Genomic DNA, 21,491 nt, shown 5'->3' with positions numbered 1-21,491 from the left:
AGGACACTCACTTCGCCTGTTTTAGTTGGTGTTAGTTAACGTTAGCTTGACTCGCTAAACTCGGTGTCTCAGATTATACTCGGCTACGTAGCTGCATTACGGAGGTTTATAGTGTCGGAGGAATTCGAGTTCGACTTTTTTTTCGACATTTACAAGAATAACGGTACCTCTACATTTGAGTTTAGCTTATTGCTAGGCTATTGTCATGAATAATGTTGGTTATTTAGCTAGATACTGTCATAACAGTCGGTCATAACGGTGTTTTACCGCGGCGTTGTTCAGCTGTTGTCCACCAGTGACGTCACGGTCGCGTTCAAGAATTTCCGTAGCGAGCTCGGGTTTTTCCGTCAGTTTAATAAAATTGTCAGTTTTAAAGCAAATTAAGCTGCTATTTTCATTTTAATTCATACTTATATCTGTCAGTAACTACAATAATGTGGAATATTCATGGAGGTCCATTAAGTGGTGCTTAGCCTTTAACATTGGCTGGTGTAGTCCGTGTAATTTGTGCATTTTAAATGAAATGTAAAAGCGTTATGAGGAGAAAGTGTGGAGATTTGCACGGTTGTGAATCCAACAGCCTAAATAGGCATTTTAAACATCTGCCAAAGTTTTGTATTTTAATATTGAATATGCTGAAATACTGGTTAATCTAAATCATAATATTTTTTCCAGAGGCTACTTTTGACTTGACTTCTATCTTTAGTACTAGTCATTGTGTTGGTAATAATTGTGTAGGGGTTTTTGTGTGCTATAGCTTTAAGATGAGTTATTTTTCAAACCACGCAGAATTAATTAACGAATTATCTGTTTAAACTCTGAAATACTGGCGAACGACTTCATTTCAGTGTTTTTTTTCCCAAGAGTTTTCAAACTAAAACTTTGAATTTCAGAAGGATTTAGTTCTTTCCGCTAACGGCAGCAGGAAAAAGTGCAGTGTTGTGAGGGAAGAATGCGGGAGAAGATATTATGGCTGTGTCAGATGGAATCTGTTGTGGTTTCATATTTCAGAGGACGGTGTTGAATACAGTTCTCACGGCTGTGTGGGTGTGGTATTCTCACGTCTATTTTACACATTCTCTATTGATCCTTTTCGTTTTGGTTTTAAGGCCTGTAGACTACCCTCGGCCAAGTGACGTTACCCCTTTAGCCCAGCAGATGGCGACAGTTGAGAGCAACTCGCGTTTCTCTGAGAATTCTTGAAAATTGGCCAAAACTAACGGCTTTCTTCTTTCTTCTATGATAATCCGTAAGGAAACATCTGGAAATGATTACAACGCGGTATAAATGGAGGTGTGGCGTGAAGGCTGCCGTCATACAACGTCTTTTATGAGATATCTACACAAGTGTTGACCCTTCCATTTTGGAACAGCTCAGTTACAGTAAGCGGCTTCCTGCAGGTCGTCCTGGAAACACAGGGCTTGTTTGTTTTGCTCCAACAACACAAAACCGGAAGAGGAAGAACAGAGTCAGCGTAGGGTCTTCACTACACTTTTCTTTTTTATTTTTATTTTTTTCCCATATGAATTCACAAAGAAATGACGTTTCACATGGGGTTTCCCCAACATTACCCACAAAAGTTACCTTTTATGCTGAGGATGAAGTCAAAAGGCCTTTAGAATAATGGAGGTTAATGAACCTTAGACAACCTTTTGAGGTTAAAAAATATTAAAACGCTTCTATACCACTGTAGTGGGTTTCTGAGCTAAAAATAATATATAAAAATAGTTTACAGTATATTATTCCACATGTACCAATGTGCAAATGTCAAAGACCAAGCCTTCTTTATTTAATTCCAGTAAAACTGGTTTAGGCCCAAGTTATTCATTTTTCAGAAGGTATTTCTGAGTGCATTAGGTATATGTTCAGAAAGGGGAAGTTAGAAATTTTAAAACTGATCTGAAAAAAAATATTTAAAAATATGGAGACGTCTTTGAGAGAAGGAAGAATGACCAAGCTCCTGTTTTTTTTGCTTCAGACCTCAAAATCCATACTTCCACTTTGAGAAAACCACTTTAAAAGAGTTTAAAAGAACGTGTCTGTAACAGTTAAGATGCACTCACTGAGAAAAGGGAATGGACAAAAAAAAAAGAACATTTACAAAGCATTTTGTATTTCATGTTGGTTTTGACCGGAAATTTAAACAAACCTCTGCTGGTGTCTGATTTGCTGTATTTCAGTAGTAGTGTAACTTATCTTTCTCTAACTACAGCTTTATATGTTTCAGTGTATTAAACCAGTGTACTACCCTCTCCTGTGATGTCATTGTATAAAGACTTTAAAAGATACGTATTCTCTGAGGCGCAGTGTCAAAGCACCGTTAACGGTATGTCACTAGATTTAAGGCTGACGTTTTGAAGGAGGTTAATTCTGTAAAATGTCTGTTGTCCTGCAGCAAAAGACGTGCAGTATTTCCAGTCCAGTCCTAAAAGAGCCTTGTAAAATGTCCTGAGTTCATATTTTCATTCTGTTCCAGCTCCAACTTGCCTGGGCCCTGTAATCAGATCTTTTAGTGTCTTTGATCCCCTCGTGGTCTGTGGGAAAACAAAAAATGTGGACTGGAATGGAAACCACAGGCTTAAGTGCAGTCGTTTAACAGCTCCATTATTCAGCATCTAGTGCCATGATGTGAACGAAGAGTCCGGCCGAGGAGAGAAGGTCTCCGTTCTTGTTGAAGAGAGGCACATGCCGATATCCTGCCGAGGAAAGGAGTAGGGAATCAGTCTAAACTTCTGTATTTTGTATGAGAAAAACAGGGCAAAATAAAATGTTTCTGTTAAGAAAACTGCACAATTTCTGCCGACTAGAGCTTCCTACTGATTACAGTTAAGTTGTGGACATTCATGTGTTCTGATGTATATAGAAGCTATTACCATAAAATTAATGTAATTTAAAAATTAATATAGTGAAAATGATAGTTAAAATGGGCAAAGTCACTGGCCCAAATTCCCTGTAAAACCAGGACTATGTTTAAAATGACAGTTTCAGAATAGGAGATTGGGGATATGTAGACTTTGCTATGTATCTATCTGTGTCAGAGAACACACACACACACACACACACACACACACACAAACACTCAGAGTCATGGGCAGTCAGCCACGGAGCAGTTGGGGTTTTGAGTCCTGGATGTGGACAGAGCAGACAGTACTGTTCTTCCCTAGGCCACGGCTGTCCACTCTGAACCGTATAAATCATTGCAAATCCCTACATTTGTAAATGTAAAGGCTTATGAAACAGGACTGTAACTCACCCACTCATATGCAAACACATGTTTATGAACTGCACCACATGGGGGAGCTATTCAGTGCTTCACATGAAAAACTCCTGTCTTTGTATCCTTGTTTTTAAAAGTAAGATAGAGCTGCTGCTTTGGCACCAGAAACGACCCCCACACCTCCATTTATTATCGTAATTTTATTGTAATTGTGTCCTGTTATTTCAGTAACTTCCGGTTTTTGCGATGATTCCAACACGAGGGGAATCGTGTTATTCCTCTTCCATATTATGTAAACTATATATTTTTTTATCATTTGTGACCCACTACTGAAATTGCAAATATTACACTAACTGTACCCTGCAGGTATGCAGTAATGTGGGAATTAGGGGCTGATACTGATATCTGATACACAGGGTGGGCCATTTATATGGATACACCTTAATAAAATGAGAATGGTTGTTGATATTAACTTCCTGTTTGTGGTACATTAGTATATGGGAGGGGGGGGGGACTTTTCAAGATGGTGGTGACCATGGCGGCCATTTTGAAGTCTGCAATTTTGGATCCAACTTTTGTTTTGTCAATGGGAAGAGGGTCATGTGACACATCAAACGTATTGGGAATTTCACAAGAAAAACAATGATACATTGGTTTTAACGTAACTTTATTCTTTCATGAGTTATTTACAAGTTTCTGACCACTTATAAAATGTGTTCAAAGTGCTGACTGACTTCAAAATGGCCACCATGGTCACCACCCATCTTGAAAAGTTTCTCCCCCTCCCATATACTAATGTGCCACAAACAGGAAGTTAATATCACCAACCATTCTCATTTTATTAAGGTGTATCCATATAAATGGCCCACGCTGTAGCTTATACACATGCAATACATGGCCAACAATGTGTGGACACCTGTTAATCTAAATATCTTCTGAAATGAAGGGTAATAGTAGGGAATTTGCCCTTTTTTGCTGGAATAGGTGAACCTAGTAGTAGTGTAGCAGTGTTACCTGCATGTTAACGTGCCGAGTGGCTTTCTTTATGTAAATACAGTATATTCAGGTTCCAGTATGTTTCACATATCATTGAGCTTCACTAATGTACATAAATCAGGCATTCTGCTGTCATTATAATGTGACTAACCGTTCTGTAGGTTGCTGAAAGGGACGGTGCACTGTCCGATGAAATCATTGCTGGACACACTGTCGTAGTCCTCCACAACAAAGCGAACTAACGCGAGCTCAGGCACATACAGGTCAAACTGGAAATTTGTGTTCCACATAGGATTGAAGCCTTTGGTAAAAAGAGAGTGAGTGTTACGTCACGCTTTTGTTCTTCCCTTTAATTAGTGCATTCACAGAAAACATCATTCTTGTGCCAAAATGACCCAGAGCTAAGGATTACATCTTCTCACATTATGAAGGAATGCCTCAAACAACTGCACTGCAGTTTCCTGAAGTAAAAAAGCATTCTGTCATGCAATATGTCTTGAGTACACCTGGAATAAAGGCCTCAGGTTGTAATGTAATACCTCTGCAAAAGTCATACACACCTGGACAAAAAGGCCTCACAAACTTTGAGAATAACGTTGGCTTTGCTTTTGCGGGTTTCATTAATGCTCCTCAAAGCATTAGACGCCATGACAGTATTTTCTTCAATTTCATTTTAAAATGTACTCCATTTTCTTCCTGTTTCTTCGACCTGCTCTAGCTATGACTCCCCAAATTACACAGAGCTATTGAGATAGGAGTCTCAACACACTTGGAGAAGAATATTAACCCAACATTTCTGCATTGTCTAACAGCTCAGGGAGTGATGAGAGAGGGGTTGGGGCAACTGTTCTCTCTTTAATTGATGGCTAGGGAAGTAATAAATGCAGAAGTGGTAGGGAACAGTTTCAGTACCATTGTTGTGAATGTGCTGTGTCTCTTTCTCGGCTGTATCTGCTGGCACTCCATAGATCTCCACTCGAACCAGAGGATCCACGATAGAAGTTGTTTTCTCGCTCACTTTAGGTAATTGCTGGGCTGAGATGATCTGGAGAGTAATAAAATAGGTTTATCGTGAATATTACCATCGATAATGTCACTTTTGGTGATGTAACAAAACATAAACATAAAGTTTAACATAAACTAAATGTATTTGTTTGTGTTGTAATGTTACATTGTTATATTCACTTAAAAAATCAAGAATTCGTGCCCCCAGTTTTATGAAACCTGTAGATACATTACATTTTTGCTCAAATATACAAACATGCCTAGTAGCTTTTATCAGTCAAACTATCAGTTTAAGATTGAAGGAATAACTCACCATCACATGTAACTCTTTGTGTCTGAGCCATGGTCCCCTGGTGAGAGTGATGGGGTCGAACTCTGTGGCTCGGTCTCTGAGAAAGCTTGGCTTCAGGACATAGCCACAGTGTCCATTCTGTCCAAACAGGCCATGGCTCAGGTCTATCTCTAAGCTTGGAGTCTGGAAGTTCAAGGCCACTGGAAAAGACAGAGAGATACACATTATGGATCCTCTAGTAGAAATCAAGTGTGCAACCTTGTCACCGTGTCCGTGTGGTGGTGTTTAACTGTTAGAACATGTATCAAGCGTGAAATAAGAAATCAGTGCAGTGGCTATGCATTTACATTTACATTTATGCATTTGGCAGATGCTTTTATCCAAAGTGACTTACAAAAGAGGATCTAGCATTCAAACTACAAAGCATTTCTGCTTTGAAAGCGTAGCTCCAACAAGAGTCTCAAATGGGAGGTTCATTCATTGTTCATACCTTCATTCAACCACCTACTAAGTGTTGCTGTGGGTCCGGAGCCTACCCCGAGTCACAAGCACCGGACCCTGGAGCTGTGACAGTGACACTACATTCTGACCAACTGTGTCACCCCAGACAGGGTTTTTTTTAACCCCAAGTAATCACCTCGTTAAATTGTGAATATGTCATAGACGAACTGCATATTCATAGACCTTGAATGAAGACCTAGAACTACTGGGGAATATGTTTTCTTGGACATCACTTCTAAATCTGTCACTCTGACGAATTTAAGATGCATTAAAGGGGTTAAACCATGACCAGAGGACTTTAAATACAACTCTATACAACATTACAGTATGCTGTACACACACCTGTAACGTTATCATTTCCGAATATACAATGCATACTATGTATACTGAAAAATGCTTATCACAGTTGAATCTCACCAATCTGGCAACCTGCATTCCACAAAGGTACCGGGTTGTAGTTGGAGGAGTCTGTCCTGAAGGATGATGGGTAAATTCTGCTCAGTTTCTCAGAGTTATGGCGGATGAATTCATTTGCTATGAAACAGAAGGTCAGTGACATGAGGAAGCTATAATTCCGTAATTTATCTGATATTGACATTACTTTCTGACACCTGTATTTTACCAGATTTCTCTGCATATTTGGCAGCATCCCCCTCTTTAAAAGAAGACATCTCATAAAAGGCCTGCTTCTCCCGTGCATGTTCAAATCCGTGGAACGCGACGCTTTTGCAGTAGATGACGATATTCGAAAGCTCTTTGGCCATCTTCAATTTCTTTGATCTCTGGACACATACACGGATCAAAATTAGCGATTCTGACAAAGCCAGGGTAGAGACTTAAGCAAATAGAGGCTTGTAGTGAACCAACTATATCCAAGGGTTTGTAGACACCCATTGTATTAACTGAAAAACTTGATAAATAAACTCCATCGAAAAAAAATGGGACGATATGGAGGGGGCTGCTCCATCCCTGAAGTGATGGAGCTCCATCCACTACCTTGGGGATGAGTTAAATTGGCTGTTGTTAGGAAAAGTACATCCATAAGTCCAGCAAACCTTGGATGAGGTCTTTTCCTCGTCTTCATCACGACAGTCCTCTTCCTCTGTCACCGTCTCTTCATCCTCTGCAGCAGCATGTTCTGAGAAAAAGTGTTCCAGTTTGTTCAGCCGTTTTCCTTTGACCAAAAACCTGCCTTTCAGCGCCTGAGGGAGATACAATGATCAACACAAAGCTATGGAGGGCATCTAGCCTCAACTCAATTACGGAGTAATGTGCACAACAAACAGTGCAGCTCATAGTCAATAAAAGCTAGTGTAGACACATGCACATAATCCTAGATAAAAGTTTTACGGAAGGAAACTGCTATACCATTTGGAGTCCTTGGGCAAGACGCCTAACAGGAAGTTAACCTACTTTTGCATATTGTTGCTATCCAATTAAAACACGTATCTCTATTTTTTGTTGATTTTTACATTTGAACACAGAACTGTTCTTTATATCGCGTGAAAATTTAATGATGAACGAACCAATAGAAATGCTCCAAAATTATTTGGAATGAAATCTTTTTACTTTCACTTCCACTGAGAGTTGAGAAGGTTTTTTCCTTTTGCTGTAAATTTACTGTTTTTATTTGGACAGTGACAATAAAAAACTCAATTAGGTTATTACAACAAATATAACTATACGTCACTCTGATTAATGGCATTTACATATTTACGCCATGAATGTAGACGTTAGCATTATGCAAATAACATGGAACCAACCGCTTTACTGACTGGTGCCCTTCTAGAATATCTTTGGGGGACTATTTTTCTTTAAAGAACAGTAGAGTTAGGACCAATCCCCCAAAGGAGATCAGCAGTTCTATGGCATTGTTAAAGTAGGTCAAAAAACTGAAGACACACCTTGACTGTGGTGAATAGAACAAAACAATGGGACAGCTACAATTACCCCTTCCCCTGCAAAACAACTCCACAGTCATTATGGGTGATGTGAAGTGTGTCATTTCAGGATGTCCTCCACTACTATAATGAAACGCTGCAGGCGCTATGATTAACCCTTAAAACGCTGCACTTATAACTGTCTTTAACAAAGCTATGGGGCTATGAGTTGTAATTCAATATGAATTATTTGTCCCTTGTAGCTAATTGAAACCAGCAAAGATATTCTATGGAAATGCAACTTTCGATTCATTCCACATTTCTGTTTGGAAGTATAAAAAGAGGTGTTTAATCAGAAAAGATGAAATATATTCAGCACACTGTCTATTCTGAACCTTTCATTCATTCATTCATTATCTGTAACACACTCCTCACAGACAGTCACCTGGAGGAAACCCACGCAGACACAGAGAGAACACACCACACTCCTCACAGACAGTCACCCGGAGGAAACCCACGCAGACACAGAGAGAACACACCACACTCCTCACAGACAGTCACCCGGAGGAAACCCACGCAGACACAGAGAGAACACACCACACTCCTCACAGACAGTCACCCGGTGGAAACCCACGCAGACACAGAGAGAACACACCACACTCCTCACTGACAGTCACCCGGAGGAAACCCACGCAGACACAGAGAGAACACACCACACTCCTCACTGACAGTCACCCGAAGGAAACCCACGCAGACACAGGGAGAACACACCACACTCCTCACAGACAGTCACCCGGAGGAAACCCATGCAGACACAGGGAGAAAACACCACACTCCTCACTGACAGTCACCCGGAGGAAACCCACGCAGACACAGAGAGAACACACCACACTCCTCACTGACAGTCACCCGAAGGAAACCCACGCAGACACAGGGAGAACACACCACACTCCTCACAGACAGTCACCCGGAGGAAACCCACGCAGACACAGGGAGAACACACCACACTCCTCACTGACAGTCACCCGGAGGAAACCCACGCAGACACAGAGAGAACACACCACACTCCTCACTGACAGTCACCCGAAGGAAACCCACGCAGACACAGGGAGAACACACCACACTCCTCACAGACAGTCACCCGGAGGAAACCCACGCAGACACAGGGAGAACACACCACACTCCTCACTGACAGTCACCCGGAGCGGGAAACAAAGCCACAACCTCCAGGTCCCTGGAGATCTGGGACTGCGACACCTACCTGCTGCACCACTGTGCCGCCCTCTTTTGAACCTAATTCAATAATTTACATTTATCCTAAGTTTTAACAACAAATAATTGGAAAAAAGGGTGAAAATCAGTCAAAGTGACCTTTGAAAATTTAATTTAAATGTAACTATTTTGTAATTACAATTCAACGGAATAGCAAAACAGATTTTCAGACAGAATCCTGACACCAAACCATTAAATATTATGTTTTGTCTCAATAAATCTGTACATATAATTAAAATATAATAGTTTGAATAATTCTATTATTTAATGTTTTATTCATTCTGATCACACACAGCTGCTGTAGAGAAGCTGAGGAGTTGAACTTGACTGAACTCCAGCTGCAGGCATTCCTCACATTCCACAGGGAATTTGTTGATGAGAAAACGCATCTGTTTCAGCAGGCAATGAAAAATCCTCTTTTATTCTTCACGACTAGAGATAGAGCTTAAGGAAAAGTTCAGGGGGGAAATAAATGCAATTCCCCACTTACCCCACCAAAGTGTAATGTGCAAGGTTTGGTTCTTCAGTCTCACACTGAGGTCTGACGTGTAATAGATGCCTATCAGCTTAAAAAAAACAGCATGTCTAATCCATACTTTGCAAAGCAAACATAAATATGCATTTATTATTCATTGTACAACGTCTGAACGGAATGTCTTCTTCATTTAACTCATACATGGTAGTGAACACACACTTACACACACACACACACACCCACACCCAGTGAGTGGCAGGGAGCAGTTGGAGCGTACGTGCCTTGCTCATAGGCACTTCAGTCTTGGACTGAGGGAGGAGATAGTGTTGTCTCTATGCTCCCCCTCCCCCAATTTTCCTGTTGATTGTGGAAATCAAACCAGTGCCTTTCCAGTCCCAAGCCTCATTAAGCCACAGCTACCCACTTAGCAGCACTTAAAATGATCATTCCTGGCTCAATAAGGAGGCACTTTAAATAAATGTGACTGGAGGAATCAAGCAGGCATCAGCAAGCCTGGTCTTATTTGTATATTATAATGTGGAGGTCATGAGCTTCCAATCATTATCAGCATTGTTAGTGCTGGCACTCAAACTTGTACAGACTGTAACTAACCTCTGGAGAAGGTAGCTCTGTGGGCATGTGCTCCCCGAGGGGTTTAGTGAGCAGAGCGCTGCCCAGGATGGAGGTCATGTAGTGAGCCATCAGCTTCTGCTGCTCCACACTGCAGTGGTTCTCCAAGGACAGAATCACTGGATACTCTGATGTCTGAGGAGAAACAGAACCAGCCCGTCATGCCCACACTTCTACAGAAGACAGACGTTTTCCTGATGTCTGAGGAAGTGTATAGGACCTACTTTAAAGGCGTACTCCTTGATGGCTTTGATGGCATCTTTGAAGAGGATCTTAGATGTGAGGGTGTAGCCATGGTATATAACCGGTTCTCCATCAGAACCGTCCCAAATGTCCAGCTCCACACAGCGGCAGCTCTTCATTAGTGCTCTGTTAGGAGAATATCTCGGTCATAGTTCGGTCAGGAGTAATAAACCAATGAACATGGCTGTGAGAGTATTCATAGTTTGATGGCTGTAAGAATGGAATTTTTGAAAATCCCATACAGCTCAGCTTATATCCAGAATACTTACCCTGGACATGACACTCTTTACAGAATTACTACACAACTTACTATGGTCTGTTAAAAGTAACAAAACAATATGTAGAAATAAATAGAAACCAATTAGTGCCAATTAGGGGCGGCACGGTGGTGCAGACTCCCTGTGTCTGCATGGGTTTCCTCCGGGTGACTGTCTGTGAGGAGTGTGGTGTGTTCTCCCTGTGTCTGCATGGGTTTCCTCCGGGTGACTGTCTGTGAGGAGTGTGGTCTGTTCTCCCTGTGTCTGCGTGGGTTTCCTCCGGGTGACTGTCTGTGAGGAGTGTGGTGTGTTCTCCCTGTGTCTGCGTGGGTTTCCTCTGGGTGACTGTCTGTGAGGAGTGTGGTGTGTTCTCCCTGTGTCTGCATGGGTTTCCTCCGAGTGACTGTCTGTGAGGAGTGTGGTGTGTTCTCTCTGTGTCTGTGTCGGTTTCCTCCGGGTGACTGTCTGTGAGGAGTGTGGTGTGTTCTCCCTGTGTCTGCGTGGGTTTCCTCTGGGTGACTGTCTGTGAGGAGTGTGGTGTGTTCTCTCTGTGTCGGCGTGGGTTTCCTCCGGGTGACTGTCTGTGAGGAGTGTGGTGTGTTCTCCCTGTGTCTGCGTGGGTTTCCTCTGGGTGACTGTCTGTGAGGAGTGTGGTGTGTTCTCCCTGTGTCTGCATGGGTTTCCTCCGAGTGACTGTCTGTGAGGAGTATGGTGTGTTCTCCCTGTGTCTGTGTCGGTTTCCTCCGGGTGACTGTCTGTGAGGAGTGTGGTGTGTTCTCCCTGTGTCTGCGTGGGTTTCCTCTGGGTGACTGTCTGTGAGGAGTGTGGTGTGTTCTCCCTGTGTCTGCATGGGTTTCCTCCGGGTGACTGTCTGTGAGGAGTGTGGTGTGTTCTCCCTGTGTCTGCGTGGGTTTCCTCCGGGTAACTGTCTGTGAGGAGTGTGGTGTATTCTCCCTGTGTCTGCATGGGTTTCCTCCGGGTGACTGTCTGTGAGGAGTGTGGTGTGTTCTCCCTGTGTCTGCATGGGTTTCCTCTGGGTGACTGTCTGTGAGGAGTGTGGTGTGTTCTCCCCGTGTCCGCGTAGGTTTCCTCCGGGTGCTCTGGTTTCCTCCCACAGTCCAAAACCACACGTTGGTAGGTGGATTGGCGACTCAAGAGTGTCCGTAGGTGTGGGTGTGTGAGTGAATGTGTGAGTGTGTGTTGCCCTGTGAAGGACTGGCACCCCCTCCAGGGTGTATTCCTGCCTTGTGTCTAATGATTCCAGGTAGGCTCTGGAACCACTGTGACCCTGAACTGGATAAGCGTTACAGATAATGAATGAATGAATGAATGAATGAATAGTGCTAATTAGCTTCTACTATTTGGACATTCCTGGTCACAATATTTTATTTTTGGAAAGTTTGAACTGTAGAGACCTACTTTTACTTTGAAAATGTTATTTGTGAATGGCGCCAAACATTGCCTATGACTATATAGGTGAGTTCTGACAAAAAATCCCTGTCTGACCTTTTCTTATGCACCATGTGAGTTAAAGATGTTCTAGATGAGGAAGTTTGAAGAAAAAACTGCAGTGTTCTTGTACCAGCAGGTAAACAAATAAAATAGCAGTATGGACATGCACTGAATGATGACTGATACCCTGCAGAAAACCTTTACGGTACAAGTACATTCATGAAATGGGTTCAGATACGATGCCTGAAAACATCCTCACCATTCCATATGAAAACTGTTTCTAGTTATTGTTCTGTATTAAAAGACATTGTTACTATCACCACTACTGTAAACTAAGACTAATTTCCAGACAAACCACTCTGAAAGGTTTAATTCACATCTTAACCAGTGAGTGATGAGCGTACCGTATATAGGCCTCAGTGCTGCTGGGGCCTTTCAGTTGATCCTCCATTAGGTAAGTGTTATGAGAGGAGGAGATGAAGTAGTGGTTTAATGGCTGGTTCATGTCCTGGTACACACTCTTATGGGCTGGGTTCATGATCAGACCCTCGGGCTGATGCAGGTACATCAGGAAACCGTCTTTTGTCATCAGCTGCTTGACTCTGGCTGTTAAGGAGTAGGCAAAACAAACAAATGCATAAATGCAAAACAATGGAAATGGAAATTTTTTTTTCATGTAGTGGGCTACACCTCTTACACCACCCTGACTGTGTGTAGCATCAACAAACATACCCCATGTACCCATATGAAAACATTACAATTACAAATACCAAGAAACATCCAGCACCTGGCAGGACAGGTTTCATCTTCACAACATTAACTTCATTTTGCTTCAGATCTGCACAAATCCACTGTTTCTGTCCACCCTTCCATTATACACAACACAACACTGTGGGTCTGAAAGGATGTGTGTCAGTATAACACCTGATATATTAGTGAAGTAAAGTTAAGAAACCGAGAAACTGAACGGTTACCTGTTTCATCCACTTCATATTGGTCTATGAGCTGAACGGCGCGAGACAAATCCACCTCCTCCCTCTGCTCCTTCAGCAGGAACTCAAGAAGGTTAGCAGCACTCATCAGGCCCTCAGTCTTGGCGTACTCTGCATAAATCACATCAATCTCATCCCTTTGGGTCAGGATCTCATAGAAATGCCTGATTTCATCTCCCTCCAGAGTGCCACATTTTGATTTGTCACATTTCTGCAGAGAGAGAGAGAGAGAGAGAGAGAGCGAGAGAGAGAGAGAGAGAGAGAGAGAGCGAGAGAGAGAGAGAGAGAGAGCGAGAGAGAGAGCGAGAGAGAGAGAGAGAGAGCGAGAGAGAGAGAGAGAGAGCGAGAGAGAGAGAGAGAGAGAGAGACAGAGAGAGAGAGACAGAGAGAGAGAGAGAGAGAGACAGAGAGAGAGAGATTAGCATGTAAGCAGTGGTTGAACTTTGATTATTAGATCTATGTCTTCATTTCAGGCCATAAACTAATGGCAAACCCTAGTCAAAAAAACAAAGTATCCTTGCAATCATGATTGCAAGCTGAACTTTTGTACCCAATTGCTGACATTATGTGGTGCATATGAACTGTCCCTTCTAGAATAAATACAGACATTTGAAGCCTATGGCTCTGACATGCTCTATAATAAATGATGCACCACTTTCAGAAAGGAAGCTCACCTCAAAGAGCATTTTGACATAATGATCATCCACTTCTATATTAATATCATGCAGGAAGTTCTTTAGCTCTTCTGGACTCATCTTGTTGTCACAGTTTATATCAGCTTTCCGCAAACAGTTGAAGATCCAGCTTAATGCTTTGATGTAAGGCCAACTGCTTTACAGAATGTTGTCTTGAAATGGATGGGACTGATGTAGCATTATTCATTATAAATGTCAAATGAAGTGATTTGAAAATATAAAGGAAAGAGTAAGACTGTTTCTGCATGCTACAAGAAGATACAGGCATAAACACATGCCTTTCCAGCCTGTACAGAAGGATACTGTTGGGTTTTCCTCTGCTGACTGAGTTTATTCATGTTGGAGATGATTTTCTGCAGGCCGTTCACCCAGTGTTTGGCCTCCTCATCTGAGCTGGCGAGCAGGTCCAGGTTTTTGCGGCGGCCTTTAAACAGGATGGAGAAAGCCTTCGGCTCCAGACCCTCTTCTGTGAACTTCCTCAGGCCCTCAGTCTGACGGCCCGACCGCACCGACTCAATATCATCAACAGAAACTAGTTAAAACAAGAAAAACACTCACCGTCACGTCAGACTGAAAGTGGCAATTCAACAGCACTGATTGTGGATTGTTGATCTGAAGTCACCTGAAGTAATGTTAGATAAAGGATAACAATTTGGTTTATTAAAATGTTTTTTTTTTATTAAAATTTTGTATATTCTTAAGTAAGGGCGGCACGGTGGCGCAGCAGGTAGGTGTCGCAGTCACACAGCTCCAGGGACCTGGAGGTTGTGGGTTCGATTCCCGCTCCGGGTGACTGTCTGTGAGGAGTGTGGTGTGTTCTCCCTGTGTCTGTGTGGGTTTCCTCCGGGTGACTGTCTGTGAGGAGTGTGGTGTTTTCTCCCTGTGTCTGCGTGGGTTTCCTCTGGGTGACTATGAGGAGTTGGTGTGTTCTCCCTGTGTCTGCGTGGGTTTCCTCCAGGTGACTGTCTGTGAGGAGTGTGGTGTGTTCTCCACATGTCCGTGTGGGTTTCCTCCGGGTGACTGTCTGTGAGGAGTGTGGTGTGTTCTCCCTGTGTCTGTGTGGGTTTCCTCCGGGTGCTCCGGTTTCCTCCCACAGTCCAAAAACACACGCTGGTAGGTGGATTGGCGACTCAAAAGTGTCTGTAGGTGTGAGTGTGTGTGTTGCACTGAAGGACTGGCGCCTTCAGGGTGTATTCCTTACGTCCAATGATTCTGGGTAGGCTCTGGACCTACCGCGACCCTGAACTGTATAAAGGTTACAGATAATGAATGAATGAATATTCTTAAGTATTAACCTTGATGATAGAGAGATGCTGTCTAAGAGAACACAATAATCCTCGCAACAATCCTCTGGGTGAGTAGCACAGCCCTGGTTTGCCCTTCATTGTTCAACACAATGTTAGCCAATGCAAGCATCTATCAGCTAGTATAACAGATCTGAGTAGCAAGTGATCTCCTCTAAGTGTGTTGAGTTCCAGTGTTAACCAGCGGTTCAAAAAGAAGAGGTGGCTGGTTTCATAAATCTCACAGATGCATGTGCAAATCTTCAGTTTCACAGCTTGGTTGAAGAGAGTGTTAGGGAGAGACTAGGGCTGGGCGATATGGCCAACATTTATATCACGATAACTTTCTTAATTTTGGTTGATATGATATAATTCCGATACTGATATGAACAATACAAATCCACTAAAAAACTTCCAAAAACAAACAAGAAACATGACTTCACCATCAAATATAAACCTATTGTCTTTGTCAATGTTCATATTTTTATACTAAATTTTAAATTGTGTGCGCTGACCTACCAATAGCACCCTGTATAACAGTTTCATCTTGTTCAGGGTCACAGTGGGTGCAGAGCCTAACCAGATTTACTGGGCACGAGGAAGGAAATCACCCTGGATGGGTTGCCAGTCCAGCACAGGGCATCACACACTCACCCAGTCACAACTAGAGCGCCTGGAGTAAACCCACAAAACAGTGGCTTCAATCCAGACCTTCGGGACACTGAAGCTGTGTGATGTGACACTACCTCGAATGCGTTTCCCAAAATATGGTAATCAACTTGAAGCAAAATCCCAGAGATTTACATTCTTGCTAAAACATAGCGTACATCAGAACACGTTGCTTTACTGGATGGTGAGATTAGCTTCAACAAACACAGTGACCGCTCAACCTCAGCAAACAACATGAGTGTGAACTTAGGTCTAACACAATAAACCTAATTTATTTTCACACTCATGTCATAAATTTAACAGCATCAATCGCACTGTGCTTAGTGCAGGATTTTCCAAATGGGTCTGTTATCCGAACACTAAATTAAACCAGACGATGTCATCATCAGCATAAAAGAATAAGTCAGTCCTCCTCTGACTGGTTTATCAGGCATTAAAGCGATAACAGCATCTCTATAGCAACTATCACACTTTCTGGCTTGACACCCACCTTCTGATTCAGGGTTAAGTGAATATTACTGACCTATGATTAACAACAAAATCAAAACCCTTCTTAGGCTTATGTTAAAAAATATCACAACACAGAAGTCGATCCAAATAAACCATGACTTTTAGCACCTAATCTAACTAATGATTGCTGTGTTATGAATCAGGATTTGAATAAATGTTTGGCTTGTAAAACAATACAAAGAGAAAACAAAGGAATAATAATACAAGACCTACGGTAATATCAACCATATCAGACTCATAACATCTGGGAAGCAAGTGGCTGAACGGCTCCAGTAAGGGGCTTTCTACTACTCTACTCTGTGCTGCTCCAGGCCAGGGCTTCCAATTTCATGCTTTTCTACAGAGATAATACAAGTTATGTGTGCAGTTTAAAGCGGCATAATTCACTAATTATAAGGAGTTCCAACTATTGATGTACGTGTAATGTAAACGGCCCATGAGAATAAGTAGCTAATATACCGATACTTCAAAAACAACGCGCAAACTTACAGGTTTGTTTAGATCTCAGTGTCTTTTTGGACTCGTGCCACATGGTCTTGCAGTCTTCCTGCAGCTTATAGAAACGTGTCTTCTTCCAGGAGCCGGAACGTACTTTCACCAGCCCAGCGCCGTTCAGCAGGAACTGCAGATCCAGATCATCCTCCATGTCTGAAGACAGGGAAAGGGCACAAGAGGGGACACGTTAGATCTCAGTAAGGCAAAACTACCGGATGAAAATGTCTGAATGTGAGACCTGTTACCAACATTAAGTTTACTCTTATTTTTTTATTTATTTATCCATCCATCCATTATCTGTAACCCTTATTTAGCTCTGTGTCACGGTGCGTCCAGAGCCTACCTGGAATCATTAGGCGCAAGGTAGGAACACACCCTGGAGGGGGCGCCAGTCCTTCACAGGGCAACACAGACACACACACACACACACACCTACGGTCACTCTTGAGTCGCCAATCCACCTACCAAATTGTGTTTTTGGACTGTGGGAGGAAACAGGAGCACCCCGAGGAAACCCACACAGACACAGAGAGAAAACACCACACTCCTCACAGACAGTCACTCGGAGGAAACCCACACAGACACAGAGAGAACACACCACACTCCTCACAGACAGTCACCCGGAGGAAACCCACACAGACACAGAGAGAACACACTACACTCCTCACAGACAGTCACCCGGAGGAAACCCACGCAGACACAGGGAGAAAACACCACACTCCTCACAGACAGTCACCCGGAGGAAACCCACGCAGACACAGGGAGAACACACCACACTCCTCACAGACAGTCACCCAGAGGAAACCCACACAGACACAGAGAGAACACACCACACTCCTCACAGACAGTCACCCGAAGGAAACCCACGCAGACACAGAGAGAACACACCACACTCCTCACAGACAGTCACCCGGAGGAAACCCACACAGACACAGGGAGAACACACTACACTCCTCACAGACAGTCACCCGGAGGAAACCCACACAGACACAGGGAGAACACACCACACTCCTCACAGACAGTCACCCAGAGGAAACCCACGCAGACACAGAGAGAACACACCACACTCCTCACAGACAGTCACCCAGAGGAAACCCACGCAGACACAGGGAGAACACACCACACTCCTCACAGACAGTCACCCGGAGGAAACCCACGCAGACACAGGGAGAACACACCACACTCCTCACAGACAGTCACCCAGAGGAAACCCACACAGACACAGAGAGAACACACCACACTCCTCACAGACAGTCACCCAGAGGAAACCCACACAGACACAGGGAGAACACACTACACTCCTCACAGACAGTCACCCAGAGGAAACCCACGCAAACCTCAGAGAGAACACACCACACTCCTCACAGACAGTCACCCAGAGGAAACCCACACAGACACAGAGAGAACACACCACACTCCTCACAGACAGTCACCCGGAGCGGGAATCGAACCCACAACCTCCAGGTCCCTAGAGCTGTGTGACTTACTTCATTTAGTTATTTATTTATTTAATAGATGTATCGTTTGTAAGGAAAATAATCTACTTGCTCATTTGTTATGTCACATTCAGTGATGTTCACGCCTCATCATTCAGTCTACACCTGTCTATGTGTTATTATTGTGCAATAACAACAAGAGCAGTGCAAAACAGCTTTGAATGTCCAATATCATGTACAATAAATAAATAAATTATAGGGTTTGGTGTAGTATGTAAAAACATAAAATATGACCCTTAACTTCCCACTCCTTTCATATTTGGAATCTATGTTTTACATCTTCATTTATTCTTTTACTTTTGGGAATAGTCTAATGCTGTATGTTTAAAAAATGCCTAAACGTTAAATCGACTCAGTGTGTACAGCCCATATTAAGACTTTCTTTTTATTATTGTCTTTACAATGTCATATATCCATCAGTTCAGCCTAAATACTAACATATGTTCATCAAAAACATATGTAGAATTATTTCAAATGCCTTATACGTGGCTTAGATTTACTCTACACACTCCCTCTAAATTAGTATGCATGAATTTATGAATATGCCATTATACACAACTCTATCTCCACTCACCCGCAGACTGAAAGCCCTACACTGCAAAACCCTGGCTGTCTGAATCCTTGACTTTGAGACCGTGTTTGAACCAGACATACGTCTTCTAACTTATAAACAATATCACGAGGATGTGTTAACGACTTCAAACTATTGATTCCACTTTAAAAGGCAGGATAACTACACAACCTTTAGGCAACATAGCCCTGAAATGAACTGTGTCTGTTACTAGTTCATAACACTAAACACTGTTTACCTCAAAGGACAATAGAAGAATGACTTGACTGAATGAATGAATGGATCTCTCTTTAACACTTGACTGTGTTATCATTCATATATGATATCTGTATAAGCATATTAACATTCATGAAGCTCTAGTGTTAGTCATGAAAGCTGTTGAGTCTTATGACCTGCTGAAATGAGCTTTTATACATGTTTCTGTGGTTTGTTGTCTATCCTGAATACCATTGAAAGGTGTCATGTAGAGTCTTAGAAATGAAGTAAGGCAAGAGCTGAGGCAAATTAACAAACACATTTCAGTTTGCTGTAAGAAAACAGGAAGATACACTCCAAGAAACCAACAGAAATCCCAGACTAAGCGAAAACACAGCCCAAAACAGCTCAGTCAGCTGTGACACGAAAGCCAGGGAAAGGTGAAAACGTTAAGCACCTACCCAGAATCTTCGAGTTCAGACTTGCCACCTTTTTGCTTTGAGCTTGATGCAGTAATTCCTCAGACTTGCTCCTGCTTGCTTGTTTTCTAATGCACTGCATCGCGGCGCTTTTTTTCTCTCGGGAAATATCACCGAGAATACGCGCTTCTGTTTTCACAGAAGGAAGTCTGCACTCGTATCTTTTTCCTTTTGGGCGTGTACTATCCAAAGTTCACTCCTTGTATTTCAGAGCAGCCTGTTACACAGCTCTGAGGAGCCCAGTCATCTTTGGTCAGCAAACTCCTGCACTTCACACAGTGCTGGAAATTATAACAGCCCGGTACTAACTGTAGATTAGTTGATTATTCGAGGTTACAGTAGGTTTAAGGGATCCGCTAATATTTAATTATACGTAAGAAGAAAAAAAAAACAGCCCTAGGAAGGCCACCACTGTATTAAAAATTAATTGATAAAATAGCGCTGCTATAAAAACATACTTATATTTTCGCTGTTGAATATTTAAGCTTTGGCGCCCCCTACAGTTCAAAGCATGTAATACCTGTTTTCTCGCTGCTGCTGGTGATGTTATGTTGTGGGAACTGCAGCCACCCGGAAAATAAAGGTGGTTATTAGGGTGGCCAGATCTGAGATGGTGAAAAAGAGGACACGTCTGAACCTATGTGTGCTTTTAGGTCCTTTACACCTTTATTTTCTACACAAAACATGGGAATTTCTTTTTTAATTCATCCGAGAACTTACATTTCCGTTTCGGCATAGCTGCTCGAGCTTTGCCTGACGTAAACAAGGACTACTGAAGTGCAGATTGACCAATTAAATGTTTGCAGAGAAGGTTATCGACCAATAACGTTAGCTCTACAATCAGACCGTCCAATCAGGAGATTTTAGGCTACTTCACCACGCCCCCTTCTCACTCAAGCGAACCAATCGGAGTAGGGGAGGGCGGGACTAGTTTGTGAACGAAACTTCTCGAAGGTCTATGTAAGCTCTAGAAAAACAAAATGCCGGACGTTTGTGAAATTCCGCCCGGACATTTTTTAAGTCTAAAAAAAGAGGACATGTCCGGGTAAAAGAGGACGTCTGGTCACACTATGATTATACCTCGGTGGATATTGCTATTTTTATACTTTATTTATGCAGCACTTACACATTTTAAATTAACCCTTTAGGGCACCAAGAGAAAGGCCGCTTTAGCAGTCACAACAGTTTTAAAGTGCGAGTTATTAATACTCTCATATCAGAAGACATGGGATTTTAACTCATTACATTTTACTCACGTTAATCTTTGAGAAAATACAAAACAATTCATGTGCATAAGGAATAAAAAATGCACATTAATCATCATCAATTCTTTAGAAATATACAGCCTATTTCACATTAAAATCTGTGCACTTCCTCATAAATAGGAAATGCTGATAACAACGACATAAAGTGATTAGTCAGTGACTGAATTATGCAAGGGGTGTCACAGTCACACAGCTCCAGGATCCTCCGGGTGACTGTCAGTGAGGAATTTGGTGTGTTCTCCCTGTGTCCGAGTGGGTTTCCTCCCACAGTCCAATAGCACACGTTGGTAGGTGGATTGGCTATTTAATAGTGTCCAAATGTGTGAGTGTGTGTCGCCCTGTGAAAGACTAGCGCCCCCTCCATGGTGTGCTCCCGCCTTGCGCTCGGTGATTACGGGTAGGCTCCGGACTCACCGCGACCTTGAACTGGATAAGGGTTACAGACAATGAATGAATTATGCAAATTGTTTTAAACGATAGGCAGCACTGGACCAATGAGTACTAGTTAGACATTTTGTAAGTGTACAATATATTTACATATTCACTGTGTTTAGCTAATGTTTGATATCATTTATAAATAAATATAAGCTGTGGCCTGTCCTGAGATAAAAGGTCATAAAC

The 21,491-nt window shown here is 42.5% G+C and overlaps 1 protein-coding gene across 1 annotated transcript; it reads right to left on the bottom strand.

Annotated features, from left to right (window-relative positions):
- Positions 1 to 1,427: 1,427 nt before the first annotated feature.
- LOC136678095 (1-phosphatidylinositol 4,5-bisphosphate phosphodiesterase delta-1-like) lies at positions 1,428 to 19,724 on the bottom strand. The gene is made up of 15 exons (XM_066655936.1): positions 19,588 to 19,724; positions 16,859 to 17,017; positions 14,211 to 14,439; positions 13,887 to 14,016; positions 13,195 to 13,423; positions 12,625 to 12,826; positions 10,493 to 10,637; positions 10,251 to 10,403; positions 7,067 to 7,213; positions 6,634 to 6,793; positions 6,429 to 6,545; positions 5,532 to 5,710; positions 5,126 to 5,258; positions 4,365 to 4,514; positions 1,428 to 2,696 (listed from the first exon to the last, which is right to left on the bottom strand). Exons 1-15 carry the CDS (start codon positions 19,685 to 19,687, stop codon positions 2,605 to 2,607), a joined length of 2,325 nt encoding a protein of 774 aa, XP_066512033.1. The 5' UTR covers positions 19,688 to 19,724; the 3' UTR covers positions 1,428 to 2,604.
- Positions 19,725 to 21,491: the final 1,767 nt, after the last annotated feature.

This window comes from Hoplias malabaricus, chromosome Y, assembly GCF_029633855.1.
Source record: "Hoplias malabaricus isolate fHopMal1 chromosome Y, fHopMal1.hap1, whole genome shotgun sequence".
NCBI lineage: Eukaryota > Metazoa > Chordata > Actinopteri > Characiformes > Erythrinidae > Hoplias > Hoplias malabaricus.
Note: the sequence above shows the minus strand (reverse complement) of the source record. Positions and strands in the feature narration are given on the sequence as shown.

What these genes read in the sequence shown, in the direction of transcription:
- LOC136678095 (XM_066655936.1), bottom strand. Translation starts at nt 19,687, where the DNA reads ATGCAGTGCATTAGAAAACAAGCAAGCAGGAGCAAGTCTGAGGAATTA. An exon ending in CAAATATGCAGAGAAATCTG is followed by an intron (nt 6,546 to 6,633) that starts GTAAAATACAGG and finishes TCTGTTTCATAG; the next exon opens with CAAATGAATTCATCCGCCAT. An exon ending in ACAGCACATTCACAACAATG is followed by an intron (nt 4,515 to 5,125) that starts GTACTGAAACTG and finishes TTTTTACCAAAG; the next exon opens with GCTTCAATCCTATGTGGAAC.